This window comes from Dunckerocampus dactyliophorus, chromosome 20 (assembly GCF_027744805.1).
Source record: "Dunckerocampus dactyliophorus isolate RoL2022-P2 chromosome 20, RoL_Ddac_1.1, whole genome shotgun sequence".
In the NCBI taxonomy this organism is placed as follows: Eukaryota; Metazoa; Chordata; class Actinopteri; order Syngnathiformes; family Syngnathidae; genus Dunckerocampus; species Dunckerocampus dactyliophorus.
The window spans coordinates 1,874,337-1,888,235 of NC_072838.1; the positions used below are offsets into that span (position 1 = coordinate 1,874,337).

Here is a 13,899-nt window from a genome sequence, read left to right on the forward strand (position 1 = left end):
AAATTCTATTTTACAATACAATACAATACAGCACACTCGTGAGTCGCCTTGATGAGCTAATTCACCACACCAGCGGCTCATTAGAGGAGCTTCATAAGATGAGGGCAAACATCTCACCGGTGCCAGATTGTTACCTTCCGCTACACCTCGATGTGCGCCTTCCAGCATACTTGTTGCACTGTGTTTTTGGCTCTCTGGTCCTTTACGCCTATAGTTGTTGTAAGTACCTCAATCCCTGCTTGGCGTTCTCCAGCAGCGGCCCAGTTGTGTTCGGTACTTATCTGCTAGTTTATGGTTAGCAGCTCTTTTCGTTCGCGCCTATGTTTTTTTACCTGCCTTGTTTCCGTGGTGAGCAGTGTTTTTGTCACTTATTCCCGTGACTAGGTGCGTAAGAATTTCAGTTCGACTTTGTTTTTTGTGTTGTACATTTTTGTATTTTTGTTCATCTTTTTGTATTAAACTTTTGTTACACGGAACTACATCTCCGCATCTTGGATTCCATGACCACGGCCTACGGCCGGTCGTAACACTATGTTTGTTATCATCATTAGATTTGTCTAAACAAATGTACCAGGCATTAAAATGGATCACTCAACTGAAGAAACAAGGGTAGTCTCATCATTTTTTCCATGACTGTATTTCATATGATTTTTGTCCAGCTGTCTGTTGCAAATCACCCCGCTACCTAAATAGACTTCAGGGTTTAAATACTTACTTACATTATTACATTGTGAATTTATGAAAATTATGACTTTATTGAAATTATTACTGTATTTAAATGAATAACGTACTTTAAGTAATTCATTAATTAAACGTCTTATATTCTTTATGCCATGATATGAAATACGCTACATTTTAAAGTTTACCAGACACATTAGGTGGATGTGCACAAAGTATGGGTATCGGATCGGTATCGCCGATACCAGCCTGATTCTACTCGGTATCAGACCGGAAACGAAATCAGTAGTATCGCACATCACGAGTGCGTTTGCTATCCTTCCAATCGCCAAATCACGATGTCGTCTATGGTCATGTGACTCCACTAGACCGACTATGGCTTCCCCAAAATGGCGGGGTGTCAGGTAAGCTAGCTCATTTCCAGAAGTGTTTTTTTCTGAAAAACATTTAGCAGTTCGAATGCTTTAACAGGGTGTGAAATATTACAATTCAACGGTTCTTACTGTTTTTCGTCAATTAATTCATATTAAATAAGTTAGGAAAATATCGCTCGTGAGCGTTGCTATGGAATGCCCGACGTGACGTATTTTCACGCGAGCAAAAATGCTAAAAAAAGTATGTCACTCCATAAATGTCACTATTCCATTTATTTTGAATGAATGTATTGTAATATCTGTGACTTGTGTGCCTGGGCCTTTAAGGGGCGGGGCTTGGAAAGTGGCGGTGCATCGTCACGAGCAGGAGAGCGAGAGGTCGGTGTGCTGGAAGAGTGTTGAGAAAGTTGGAAGTGTTGTGGCCTACAGCTGCCCTTGTGTGAATGTGAACCTTTGCAAAGTTCTCCGCTGTGAATAAAGCGATTGAAGTGCATCGGCGACGTGAGTCTCTCCTTCCCCACAACCAGGGGCATTACATTGGTGTCAGAAGTTTCGGTTTCAACTCCGCTGCACGACCGCTGTTGTGGGGGGAGCATGCCCAGTGAGTTCGGCGCTCGACCGAAGGTGAAGGAGGGAGCCGGCGAGTGTGTAATAAGCATGCATGAGACAAAGTTCGCGGAGCACGGACTCCATGACTCCGGCGTTTCGCACCAAAATGAGAGCGCGGCGGCCATGATGGAGCTGCGTCAAGACGCGGAGAGGAACAATCATGGCGGCGCCCATCAGCACATGTGGGACCTTATGAAAGCACTGAAATTCTCTGGTAAAGGGAGCTGGGAAGCCTATAAGGCACAGTTTGAGCGGCTGATGGACACTGCTTGCAAATATTCCCAGGCAGCAGTGTTTAGTGTACCTGGACGATGTCCTCGTCCATGGGAGGTCCTTCCAGGCCGCACTAGATTCCCTGAGGCTAGTGTTGGGGAGGACTGCGGCGGCTGGACTGAAGCTGCATCCTGAGAAGTGCCATTTTATGCGGCGAGAGGTGGCGTTCCTGGGCCATAAGGTGGATGCGAGTGGTATCAGCACACTGGAGGAGAAGGTCAGCGCCATCAGAGACTGGCCAGCCCCGAGAGACCAAAAGCAGCTCAAGAATTTCTTGGGCCTAACTTCATATTACCGGAGGTTCGTGAAGAGATTTTCCTGCATCGGTGTGCCCTTGTTTCGCCTCCTCCAGAACGTCCAGGCCTTCGCATGGACGCCAGACTGTCAGGAGGCGTTTTCCAACCTCAAGAGGGCCCTCACGAACGCTCCTGTCCTCACCGCTCCAGACCCAGCTTTGCCCTTTGTGCTGGACACGGACGCTAGCAATGTCGGCACGGGGGCGGTGTTATCGCAGGTGGGGCCAGAAGGTGAACAGGTGGTGGTAGCCTACTTCAGTCGAACATTCAATGAAGGTGATTGGCGCTACTGTGTGACCAGGCGTGAACTGTTGGCTGTTGTGCTGGCTGCACGCCACTTTAAGTACTACCTCTGTGGCGTGCCCTTCACCCTCAGAACTGATCATGCAGCACTCCAGTGGTTGATGACCTTCCGAGAACCGGAAGGCCGGGTGGCGCGATGGTTAGAGGAGCTGCAATGCTTCCACTTCAGTGTGATCCATAGAGCAGGTGCTCAGCATGCTAACGCTGACGGCCTTTCCCGGTGGCCGTGTGCTATGGACGGCTGCAGCTACTGCGACCGCCGTGACGCCAGAGAAAAGGAGCTGTGCGGTGATGATACAGCTGGTGGGCCGTCATGCTGCACGCTGGAGGCAGTGGATGTTGCAGAGTGGGCGGTCAAGCAGGAAGAGGACGCCGATCTCAAACCGGTGCGACAGTGGGTCCAGAGTGGCAGGAGGCCACCTTGGGAGAGCGCGATGGGACTGTCGGTTGGCACAAAGGGCCTGTGGAGCAAGTTTGCAGTGCTGCGCATCAAAGATGGCGTGTTGCAGCGTGCTTGGAAGGAGCCAGCGACTGGGGAAGAGAGGTGGCAGGTGGTGGTGCCTGTAGCTCTCAGGGAGTCGGTGCTGAGAGCATGTCATGGGGGCACCGGGTCAGGCCATTTCGGGAGCACAAAGACCCTCAGACGGCTGCGCCAGGGATTCTACTGGGGTCAGCACCGACGGGATGTGGAGGACTTCTGCCGGCGCTGTGACCAGTATGCAGCGTACAAGGGGCCCCAGGACCAGTCGCACGCACCACTCCAGCAGCAAGTAGTCGGGGCACCCATGGAGAGGGTAGCCGTGGACATTATGGGGCCTTTTCCTGAAACGGACAGAGGGAACAAGTATGTGCTGTGTGCAATGGACTACTTCACTAAATGGCCGGAAGCATATGCGCTGCCAGACCAGGAAGCAGAGACTCTGTCAGATGCGCTTCTGGAAGGCATGTTTAGTCGGTTTGGCACTGCAGACATCCTCCACAGTGACCAGGGCAGGAATTTCGAGTCCAGAGTGTTTGCTGCTCTGTGTGAGCGTCTGGATATGCAAAAGACTCGCACCATGCCCCTGCACCCGCAAAGTGATGGCCTAGTGGAGCGGTTTAATCGCACTATGCAGCAGCAGCTGGCCATCCTCACCTCTAACCATCAGCGTGACTGGGACCGGCACATTCCTTTGGTGCTGATGGCCTACCGTTCAGCAGTCCAGAGTTCCACAAGCTGTACTCCTGCCCTGTTGATGTTGGGCCGGGAGATCCGGACACCGGCGGAGATGGCGTTTGGGAGGCCACCAGGCAGTGCAGAGGACCGGCCGGGACTGGAGTATGCCCGGAAGTTGCAGGATCGGCTGGAAGCGGCGCATGCCTTTGCTCGAGGTCAGTTAGAGAAGGCTGGTATGAGGCAGAAGAGAAACCATGATGTGCGCAGCAAGGGGCGTGACTTTCACCCGGGTGAGCTGGTTTGGGTTTTCACGCCCAAACGGAAAAAAGGATGTTGCCCTAAATTAGACAGTCATTGGGATGGACCGTGCAGGGTGCTAGAGCGGGTGGGGGAAGTAGTTTACAGAGTTGCAGTTTCCCCTAGAGGCAGAAGAGTTGCCCTGCACCGGGACGGGTTGGCACCTTACAGGGGCCGGGATGTTCCCCAGTTCGAGGCAGAGCCTGCTTCACCAGCTGGCTTGGGACGTGGGGTGGACTCAAGTTCTCCGGGTCCCACCACAGTTCTTCCTGTTCAGCCGCTGGCGCCAAGGGGAGGCCACAGAGACAGAGGCGGAGGCCGCCAAGGTTTGGGGATTTTGTTGTTGACACCTCGGGGCGAGGGGCTTATTAAAGAAGGGGGCAGTGTAATATCTGTGACTTGTGTGCCTGGGCCTTTAAGGGGCGGGGCTTGGAAAGTGGCGGTGCGTCGTCACGAGCAGGAGAGCGAGAGGTCGGTGTGCTGGAAGAGTGTTGAGAAAGTTGGAAGTGTTGTGGATGCTGGCGTGGGTTGTGGCCTACAGCTGCCCTTGTGTGAATGTGAACTGTTGCCAAGTTCTCCGCTGTGAATGAAGCGATTGAAGTGCGTCGGCGACGTGAGTCTCTCCTTCCCCACAACCTGGGGCATTACAGTATGTTCCTTTGTTCAATTCCAGTACATCTGTGATAGGGGGGACCGGGGACAGTTGCAACACTTTTTAGATTACTCTCAATTACTCAGAGACGATTTAGACAAGGCACACCATCTGACTGCTCAATAGCCGTACCATTTCAAGATGGCTACATATAACATATCAATCACAATATTTATTTCAATAAAAAAATACAGACGTTGCAACTGACCCCAAACCTGGGGACAGTTGCAACACCAATCGGACGGTTGCAACATATCAAAAAACAGTAAACTTCACCAAAATGTTGTGCTTTTTGTTTAAATAACCACAGTGTACAATATTAAAGTATTTAATAAGTTTAGTTTTGAGTACTTTGAGTCAAAGTGCAAATGTTATGGACGCTATAAAAACTCAATATTTCAGTTTGGGACAAAAAGAATAGAATAATTTGGAGTGCAAAAAACATTTATTAAACATGTTAACAAACAGTGAACAGTTTTAGTGAACAAAATTCACATTGTTTTAAAACTCCAGTGAATATAAAGTTTGATTTTAAGTTTTGTTAAAAGCACACGAATGCTTACAAAATAAAAGTGCAACACTCGCCTCTTCCCCAACAAATCTGCTGTCTTGTGAACTATTCCAGCACCCTCTGAACAATGCTGCAGAACCCAGAACATTTCTGCTAGCTCACAGAAAAAAAGACCTCTTCTTCCTCCAAAATACTGAGGGGAACCCCTCTGTTAGCGACTGGCTTCCTCACTCTTGGCATACTGAAAACAAACAAAGTTTATATGATTGTTTTCACAGGAAAATGTATTTAGTTTGTTCCAAAGCACAACACATACAACAATAACTAATTGCTCATTTTTGCTCAACAAGTTATTTGGGGAATTATTTTGTTTATCATTAGCATGAATTTCTTATTATGATTCCCTATTCTGCCCATCATGAGCAGTAAAACATATAAATTGTGCCTAGTGTGGTCTATTTTGATATTAGCATGGGGACAGTTGCAACCGTCCCCATACTATCAGCCAGGACAAAACACCATGTGCTAGCTAGCCACAGTGACATTGACAAATGTAAGCAATGTTGCTGAATAGTCAACAAAACAGTGATTCAAACCAGGTGGCTTTGGAGTAATTCCTACAAAATATTAGGATAGTATGACAAAAACACAGCTACTTTCATACCTCCAAAACAACTTTGTCTTGATAGAAGCTGGACCAGATGCGCAATATGGCCGCTTTCTTCTTGGCGACTAGAGGGTCTAACTGAGCATGTGCAGTATGAGTGTCATCACTCTAGCATGTTACTGATTGGACAAATAGGGCTTGTTGCTACCGTCCCCAGTCTCCCCTACTTAGAACAAAAATGCTGAGTTATCTTCAAATCAGCAATACATTTATCATGTAAAAATAAATTGTAGGTCTTTAAAAAATATATACATATCTTCTATGTGTTCCACTTATCTGTGGCATATTTCTGTTTTATTATTTGAAGCACTAATGGCTCTGGACTTTTATGGGTTAATACTCACAGGTACACAATAAAAAAACTATTATGAGCTATTTTTGTTATCATATTTGTTCAAACAAATGTACCTTTAGTTGTACAAGGCATTAAAATGAGCAAGAAACTGAACAAATAGGGTATGTTTTATAATTTCAAGAGAAGGAAGGAAGGAAGGAAGGCGATGAAGATAAGTGAATAAGGTGTGACCTGCCGGGTTTCTTTGTGTATCGACCCCCCCGACTGAAAGACATTTCCACTATTCTACTTGCCTAGAAACAGCTTTCAGCCTGTGACGCAGTGCAGCCGCTTCAAACCAAAACCCAAATAATGAAGATGTTGTTCAATAAACCGGGCGCTTTTAACGCACGCCACAACGTGCCCGCAACATTTGTCCTCAAAAGAGTTTTGTAGAGATTAGAAAAAGAGCAAAATCATTCCACACCTTATTGCTCTGATTTTTAACTTCTTACCTGCGGTGGTTGGACGTGCGAGATCACGGCTTCCAGGTCGGCTGCTCCACAGTCAGTGCAGCCAAGTGAAGACGACGCACGCACGCACACACACACACACACACACACACTTCCTCTTTTGTGTCATGTGTGTCGGCTGACACCACAAACACTCACACTCAGTGTATCAGACTGTGTCATCACCGTAAATACATTTACATTTTTCCAGTACATGACCACCAACAACATTTCCTCTTCATGCCAAAGCACAAAGATCAGCTGTAAACCTCCGCCGAGGCCCGAAAATGTTCTATTAAAAACAATGTACTGTAATTTCTAGTGTATAAGCTGCACCCACTAAATTTAGGGAGTAAAAAAAAGATTTTTTTACATATAAGCCGCACCGGACTATAAGCCGCAGGCGTCCATGGCATAAAATGGGATATTTAGTGCACAGAAAGACATTACGCAGAAAGATTTTTACAATTTTTAATCAAATCTGTTTTTTTCCAAACAGTGCTTGCATCACGGCTACATAAACAGTACACGGCTAGTTAAGAAGTGCCAGATAGTGCGTTTAACATGTCGTGCGTGCCCTGGTGGATGGTGCTTTCCGTCTCATAAATCTGAGACACCACGATGGTCCGCCTATAAAATTTGAGAAAAAAGATTTTTTGGGCTTTTAGTCGGATCGGCATGGTGGAAACACCTCGACCGTTTGCTCTCTGTGTATTTACCCCGTCTTCAAGCACGTTTTCTCGTCCAGGCAATCTGCTGCTCTTAGGTCTGAAAGCTTTTAGAGAAGAGAAAGCTTTTGGAGAAAGAAAAGAAAGCAAAGGCAAAGCGGCACCAAAGAAGAAGAAGAGTGCATGTGAAGAAAGGAGTTTTTAAAAAGTTGCCCCGACTCGCACTCCGGCTCACGTGCTCGCGTTGGTGTTTCGGGCATCAATGTGTCGGGCTACCTCAACCTGGTGGACACAGCAGTGGGCGCCATCACCGCGCTCACCATCCTGCTGTTGTTTTTTGGGTTTTTTTGCTGCCACTGCAACTCTTTCTGGTGTTATCTGCTTGTTTCTGATCAGGCCGTGTGTCTGCAGCTGGTCACGGCCTTAGGAGCTCTGGCCGGCACCGCCTGCTCGCTGCTGACACGTTGCAGACACGCCAAATGATGAGCGCTCACGATGGAAATTGCTCTTATGGAGACGGCGTGTGCTTGTGAGCCATGCAGAAAGAAGTACAACCACTTTAAAATTACATCACTATACGTTTTTACTGCAGATACACACTGTTTTTGCAAGGTGCACTGTATTTGGGCACACGCTCAGAGCAGCCGAAGTGACACCACGGAGGTCTCTGGCAAACCTTTTTCAAATGCCGTGGCGCTGGCGTTTCAGGTGGCTGATAACATTTTTTTGTGTGCTTTTTTTTCCCCTCATCGCAGAGCAGTTAACGTCACAGGCAGGAGGAAAAAAAGCTCTTGATTTGCTGACCTGCACAGGACGAGTAACCTCGCCTCATTGGAGCTTTTTTTTTTTTTTTTTAAAAAGATCAGTTATCAGAGCTATTTTTAATGTTATTGGATTTATCGGTATGATGTCATAATTCCCTCTTTTCAGCCTGATAATTGATGGTCCGATAATTATTGTGCATCTCTAATTTAGAAATGAGATCGCTTACATCGATTGTTTTTTGTGCAACGTGAGGTGAAAAAGCATTCTCTACTGTATTTTCGTAGTTGAAGAATACAAAACCTGTTTACAACCTTTTTAAAGAGTTTTTTTTTTAAAACATCATTAACCCATTAAGACAGGGGTGTCCAAACTACAGCAATTTTTATTGGCCCGCGGCGAATTCTGACTATACCTGTATAAGTACTGTAAATGTGGCCCGCACAAGAAGCTTGAGATCAACTCTGTTGCACTTCTGAGTTTGAACACCAGATGGCGACAGGCATGGAAGTTCATATCTGTGCAGTGTCACGTCTACAAGAGCCATCATGATCAGAGCAGCACCGCAGGCTGAGCTCATTATTTATGATGACATGTCAGCAATTCTTTGTTTACATTCTGGGTTCGGTGAATGTAAATTATGTGTTTAAGTAAATGGATTCATAAAATCAATTATGAATGAATTTGATACTTTCATGCATACACTTTATGTAATTCAATTTGTCTATTGTTCCATATTCCTCCTTTGGAAAAAACAAAACAATAATTGTAAAATACTAATTATTATATCGTAAAAAACAGTACGGCATTATTGCTAGACAGACAGCATAATAGATGTATGCATATATCTAGTATCTGTTATCTATTCATTGACTTATAGGCAAGTTAGAAAAGCCACCACTAATGTGCGCCCCTGCATTTATTTATTTTTCTGTATTTGGTCCTCAATAAATAAAAGTTTGGACACCCCTGCATTAAGACATACTTTGGGAGAGTCCCACATACTTCCTGCAGAGGCTATTGTCTCGTCAGTGTAACATTACTGACACCTAGTGACCAGTGTAGGATACTACATATCAAAAACATACATGACTTGAATGCATCTTTTGGATGCCTTATAGTCATATTTTAGTTCATTTGGCAATTTTTATGCTTAAATGCTAGATTTAGGCAACAAATATGTAAAATTTTCAAATTTTTTGACAAATAATAGGCCGTAGTCAACCCTGAAACAGCGCTGATTTCTAAAGTAGAGTAATATCTTTTGAAAAACCGCAAACTTCAAAGTGCCGAGGGAGGGACGACAGTATGAGAAATATTCATTATTGGTTTTAAGCAAATTTCACATCAAGGTCTGTTTGCTTGTTGAGCAGAATATTAAGGTTAAAAAATTGGAGCAAAGTATAGCAGTAGAGGTCACGTCTCTGTTTTAAAGCATTACGTTAGCATTCAGCCAAGGCCCCTCCCTCCAATGAGTCTTCTTTGGTTTGGCTCGCTACGTCGTCGGCCAGCGCGCTCCTGTACACCCCCTCCAGGGACTGCCTGGACCGCCCTCTCAACTTCAGCCCCACAAAGAAGTAGAGGAGCGGGTTGACGCAGCTGTTGAAGTAGGCCATGCCCTTCGCCGTGGAGAGACAGACCTTCACCACATGACTGGAGCTGTCCACCATCCTGAGCAGCATTAGGCCGTGGTACGGCGCCCAGCACAGGAAGAACGCGACGACCAGCAGGGCCGCTATGCGCAGGGGGCGGGACTTCCCTGAGAACTGGGTGCGCCGGATGCCCACCCCGGCCAAGATGTAACAGCAGAAGATGACCAGGAAGGGCACCAGGAAGCCGCACACGAAGCGGATGAAGTAGAGCACCATTTTGGTGTGTTTGTCCTGCACGTCCTTCACCGAGCACTTCTGGCGGTAGAAGAAGTACGGTGCGCTGAAGAGGACGGCAGCCGCCCACACGCACACGGCCACCACCTTGGCGGCCCACACGGTGCGGTAGCGCCTGGTAAAGACCGGCCGCCAGACGCAGACCGCTCGGTCCACGCTGATCACCGCCAGTAGGAAGACGGAGCAAAACATGTTAGCGTACTTGAAGAAGCCGTTGAACTTGCAGATGAAGACGCCGAAGGGCCAGTCGTCCAGTAAGAGCTTCTTCACCAGGGAAAAGATTCGGGTCGTGCAGAAGATATGGTCTGCGATGGCCAGATTGACCAACCACACGTTGAGGACGTTTGGCTGAGGAGCAGGAAGAAGAAGCGTTTAGGCCAGCTTACAGATGATGGTCACCTCAGTGTGACAGTGAGACGCGTTACAAAAAGACATCCACCTTGAGCTTGAAGCCTGCCACCCAGATCACGATGGAATTTCCCGGGATGCCCAGCAGGATGATGAGTGTGTAGAAAATGATGGACAGCGTGTCCATTTTGGCGCCGCCAGCCTTCGCCAGAGGGTCATTCTGGGAGGAGTTGAAGAGCGGCATGGATGTAGCGTTATCAGGATACATCGTGTAACCTGAAGGAGGGATGAGAAGTCACAGTCACTGTCAGAGCCTGGACTCATTATTACTCTCGTGTCCAAGCAAGAACCCTGCTGATCTTGGACCGTCAAGGTGATTCATCACAGAACCTGTAGAGCAGGGGTAGGCAAACTTTTTGAATTGCGGGCCACTTTGCGTTAACGAAACTGGCAGAGGGGCTATGTATATCTATAGGTGGTCAACAAACAGAACGACATACTTGCTCACGGTGCAACAAAACAAAAACAAAACACATCCACAGCAAGTTAACGCATCCCAGGAATCAACTCCTACTACTGCAGTGCGTGCGTGATAAACAACAACTAAGTGCTAAACATAACAAGTCACTTAAGTGGTATTTCCAAATGCCCGCAAGGCATGCTGGGTAGCCTAGCGGCAACAATATGAACTATAAACAATAAAACGTTGGATATCAAGAGTATGTTAGCTCCTCCTCAACATATTTTGCCATCAAGCAAAAATGCGACAAACACGGCAAAATGTTGGGAGAAAGAGTACCACAAGCTACCCAGCATACCTTGCGGTGGGAGTATATTGGTGTTTTTTTTTCTGTGGGTATTGAGCGTAAATGTTTCTTTGGATGCCCACATGGTGCAGTAGGTAGGCTACGTTGTGTTTGGATCGCTTTTTTGTACAAGCTACAGTTGCATCTGGCTATTTTGGCGACTCAAGCGTGCCGCAATAGCACTGCAAGTCATGTTGCCGGCTACACTTTTGATTTTAAAGGTTTAAAAAAAGGAATTTGAAAATGCCCGGCGGGCCGTATAAAGACGCTTGGTGAGTCTGGTGTGGCTCACAGGCCGCAGTTTGCCCACCCCTGCTGCAGAGTCACCGAGCACCGCCCACTGAATCACGGCGCCGTCCACCGCATCGTTCCCATGGACAAATGAAACATTAGCATTCCCAGTAAGTGTGGTGGCGTTGCACAATCCTTTTTTCATCATTATTTCTTACTTCCATATTCAGGGTAAATGGTCATTCTCGGCCTGGTGTGAAGTAACTCTTTGTCTTGCGCAACAGTCAAGTGTGTGTGGGAGAAAGTGACACACACTTTTCGATTTATGTCTGGCACGCCATTAACCCATAAGACGCCATTTGAGAGGCATGACAGTGACACTTTAAATGGGTTCTATACAGTGCGGCGTTGTGCTCAAGTGACGTATGGAAAACATTTGGGAGTGCTTGTCATGTCCGCAGACGTCATTTGGGGGGGTGGACCTGTCCCCTGGACTTTTTCAAAAGGCAGTTTTGGTCCCCCGTATGTGTTTATCATCCAAAACAACACGCGATATTAAAAGGTAATTGCCTCGCACTAGGACCATGCAGTTTCATGTACAATAACATTTGAGTCTGCGTGTGCGTGCGTGTTTTGGCTTTTTGGTCATGTGAGGATCGATACTTCGGATGATACCAGGTCTTCAATCGCGAAAATTCATGCTCAAATCAAAACGGAGCAATGTGTGAATTATAAGTAAAGTTTTCATTCTTATAGAAGTTCTCAATTAAGAACCATTCAAAGAAACGATTAGTTTTATTATTTGACTTTTTATTGTTTAAAATACCATTTTTACATATTTCATATGATTTTGACTTCTGCTTTCTCTGTTGTTGTATATTAGCTTGGTTGTATTGCAAATCACCCCTTCTTCAGTAGACTTCAGGGTTTAAATAATTACTGACTTAATTATGAATTTATTGAATTTCTGAATTTATTGAAGTTATTTCTGTATGTAAATTAATAACTGATTTAGAGAAATGAATTAATTACATGTATTTATTCTTTATGCAATATTACGAAATACACTACAATTTAAAGTTTACCCCCACCCAATCACGATTTCGTCTACGGTCATGTGACTAGACTATCCCTCGAGCTCATTTCCAGAAGGGTTTTTTGCCAAGGAAAGATCACTTTTAAGCTCTTTAACAATTCGAATGCTTTAACGGGGTGTGAAATATTACAATTCAACGATTATTACAGTTTTTCGTCAATGAATTCATATCAAACCAGTTGGGGAAATGTCGCTAGCGAGAGTTGCGATTGAAAGCAGACGTGACGTATTTGTCACGCTAACAAAAATGCTAAAAAGAAAAAAAGTCACTCCATAAATGTCACTATTCCATTTATTTTGAATGAATGTATGTTCTTTTCTTCGATTCCAGTACATCTGTGGTACTTAGCACAAAAATGCTAAGTTGTTGTAAAAACAGGAATGCATTCATCATGAAATGGTAAATTGACATGAATTTGTAGTTTTTCTCGAAAAAGAAAAAAGAAATATCTTCTATGTGTTCCACTTATCTGTGGCATATTTCCGTTTTATTATTTGAAGCACTAATAACTCTGGACTTTTGTGGGTTAATACTCACAGGTACACAATTACACAATTAAAAAGATATATATATATATATATACACAGTATTATGACCTATTTTTGTTGTCATGTCCAAACAAATGTACCTTTAGTTGTACAAGGCATTAAAATGAGCAAGAAACTGAACAAATAGGGTATGTTTTATAATTTCAAGAGAAGGAAGGAAGGAAGGCGATGAAGATAAATGAATAAGGTGTGACCTGCCTGCTTGCCTTGTGTATCGACCCCCCTGACTGAAAGACATTTCCACTATTCTACTTGCCCTTTTTAGCGCCCTAAGAGGGTCAAAATATTAGAAACAGCTTTCAGCCTGTGACGCAGTGCAGCCGCTTCAAACCAACACCCAAATAATGAAGATATTGTTCAATAAACCAGGCGCTTTTAACGCACGCCACAACGTGCCCGCAACATTTGTCCTCAAAAGAGTTTAGAAAAAGAGCAAAATGATTCCACACCTTATTGCGCTGTTTTTTTTTACTTCTTGCCTGTGGTGGTTGGACGTGCGAGATCGCGGCTTCAGGTCAGCTGCTCCTCAGTCAGTGCCGCCAAGTGAAGACGACGCACACGCACCCACACACCCACACACACACACGCTTCCTCTTTTGTGTCATGTGTGTCGGCTGAGACCACCCACACTCACACTCATATCAGACTGTTTCATCAGCATAATCACATGTACAGTACATGTTTCCAGCACATGACCACCACATACTGTAAGCAGCACCCAATACATTTAGGGAGTAAAGAAAGATCTTTGCAATATAGAAGTCGCAGGCGTCCATGGCATCAAATGGGATATTTGGTGCACAGAAAGACATGACGCAGAAAGATTTTTAAAATTTTCTATTTTTTTTCCAAACACTGCGTGCAATACGGCTATTTAAACAGCACACAGAAGTGCCGGATAGTGCGTGTAACATGTCGTGCGTGCTCTGGTGGACAGTTCTTTTCGCCTCA

General features: G+C 45.5%; 2 protein-coding genes across 5 annotated transcripts in view; both read right to left on the bottom strand.

The window, feature by feature from the left end:
* Window positions 1–6,636, bottom strand: part of LOC129172803 (C3a anaphylatoxin chemotactic receptor-like) — an 8,953-nt gene extending 2,317 nt beyond the window's left edge. Inside the window, exon 1 of one of the 3 annotated variants that reach the window (XM_054762869.1) lies at window positions 6,606–6,636. Coding sequence is in view for 1 of the 3 variants with exons in the window: in XM_054762867.1 (XP_054618842.1) it covers window positions 118–168 (51 nt within the window). In the remaining 2 variants the exon portion in view is untranslated. Of the gene's footprint in view, window positions 1–117; window positions 342–6,605 lie in introns of those variants that run through there. The other 2 variants (XM_054762868.1, XM_054762867.1) reach the window with 2 other exon arrangements.
* Window positions 6,637–6,938: 302 nt separating this feature from the next.
* LOC129172805 (C3a anaphylatoxin chemotactic receptor-like) lies at window positions 6,939–13,497 on the bottom strand. Of its 2 annotated transcripts, XR_008567099.1 has the most exons (4): window positions 13,398–13,497; window positions 10,358–10,542; window positions 7,322–10,266; window positions 6,939–7,232 (listed from the first exon to the last, which is right to left on the bottom strand). XR_008567099.1 is itself a non-coding variant. In XM_054762870.1 (3 exons), the coding sequence occupies exons 2-3, from the start codon at window positions 10,532–10,534 to the stop codon at window positions 9,475–9,477; spliced, it is 969 nt and encodes a 322-aa protein (XP_054618845.1). In that variant the 5' UTR covers window positions 10,535–10,542; window positions 13,398–13,497; the 3' UTR covers window positions 6,940–9,474. The 2 variants fall into 2 exon arrangements, 1 of the variants encoding a protein (XP_054618845.1); XM_054762870.1 differs by having other exon boundaries at window positions 6,940–10,266.
* Window positions 13,498–13,899: the final 402 nt, after the last annotated feature.

Bases quoted from the DNA above. Each gene is read 5' to 3' on its own strand.
- LOC129172805 (XM_054762870.1), bottom strand. From the start codon at position 10,534: ATGTATCCTGATAACGCTACATCCATGCCGCTCTTCAACTCCTCCCAG. The intron at 10,267-10,357 runs GTGGATGTCTTT...CCTGCTCCTCAG, and splicing joins TGGCAGGCTTCAAGCTCAAG to CCAAACGTCCTCAACGTGTG.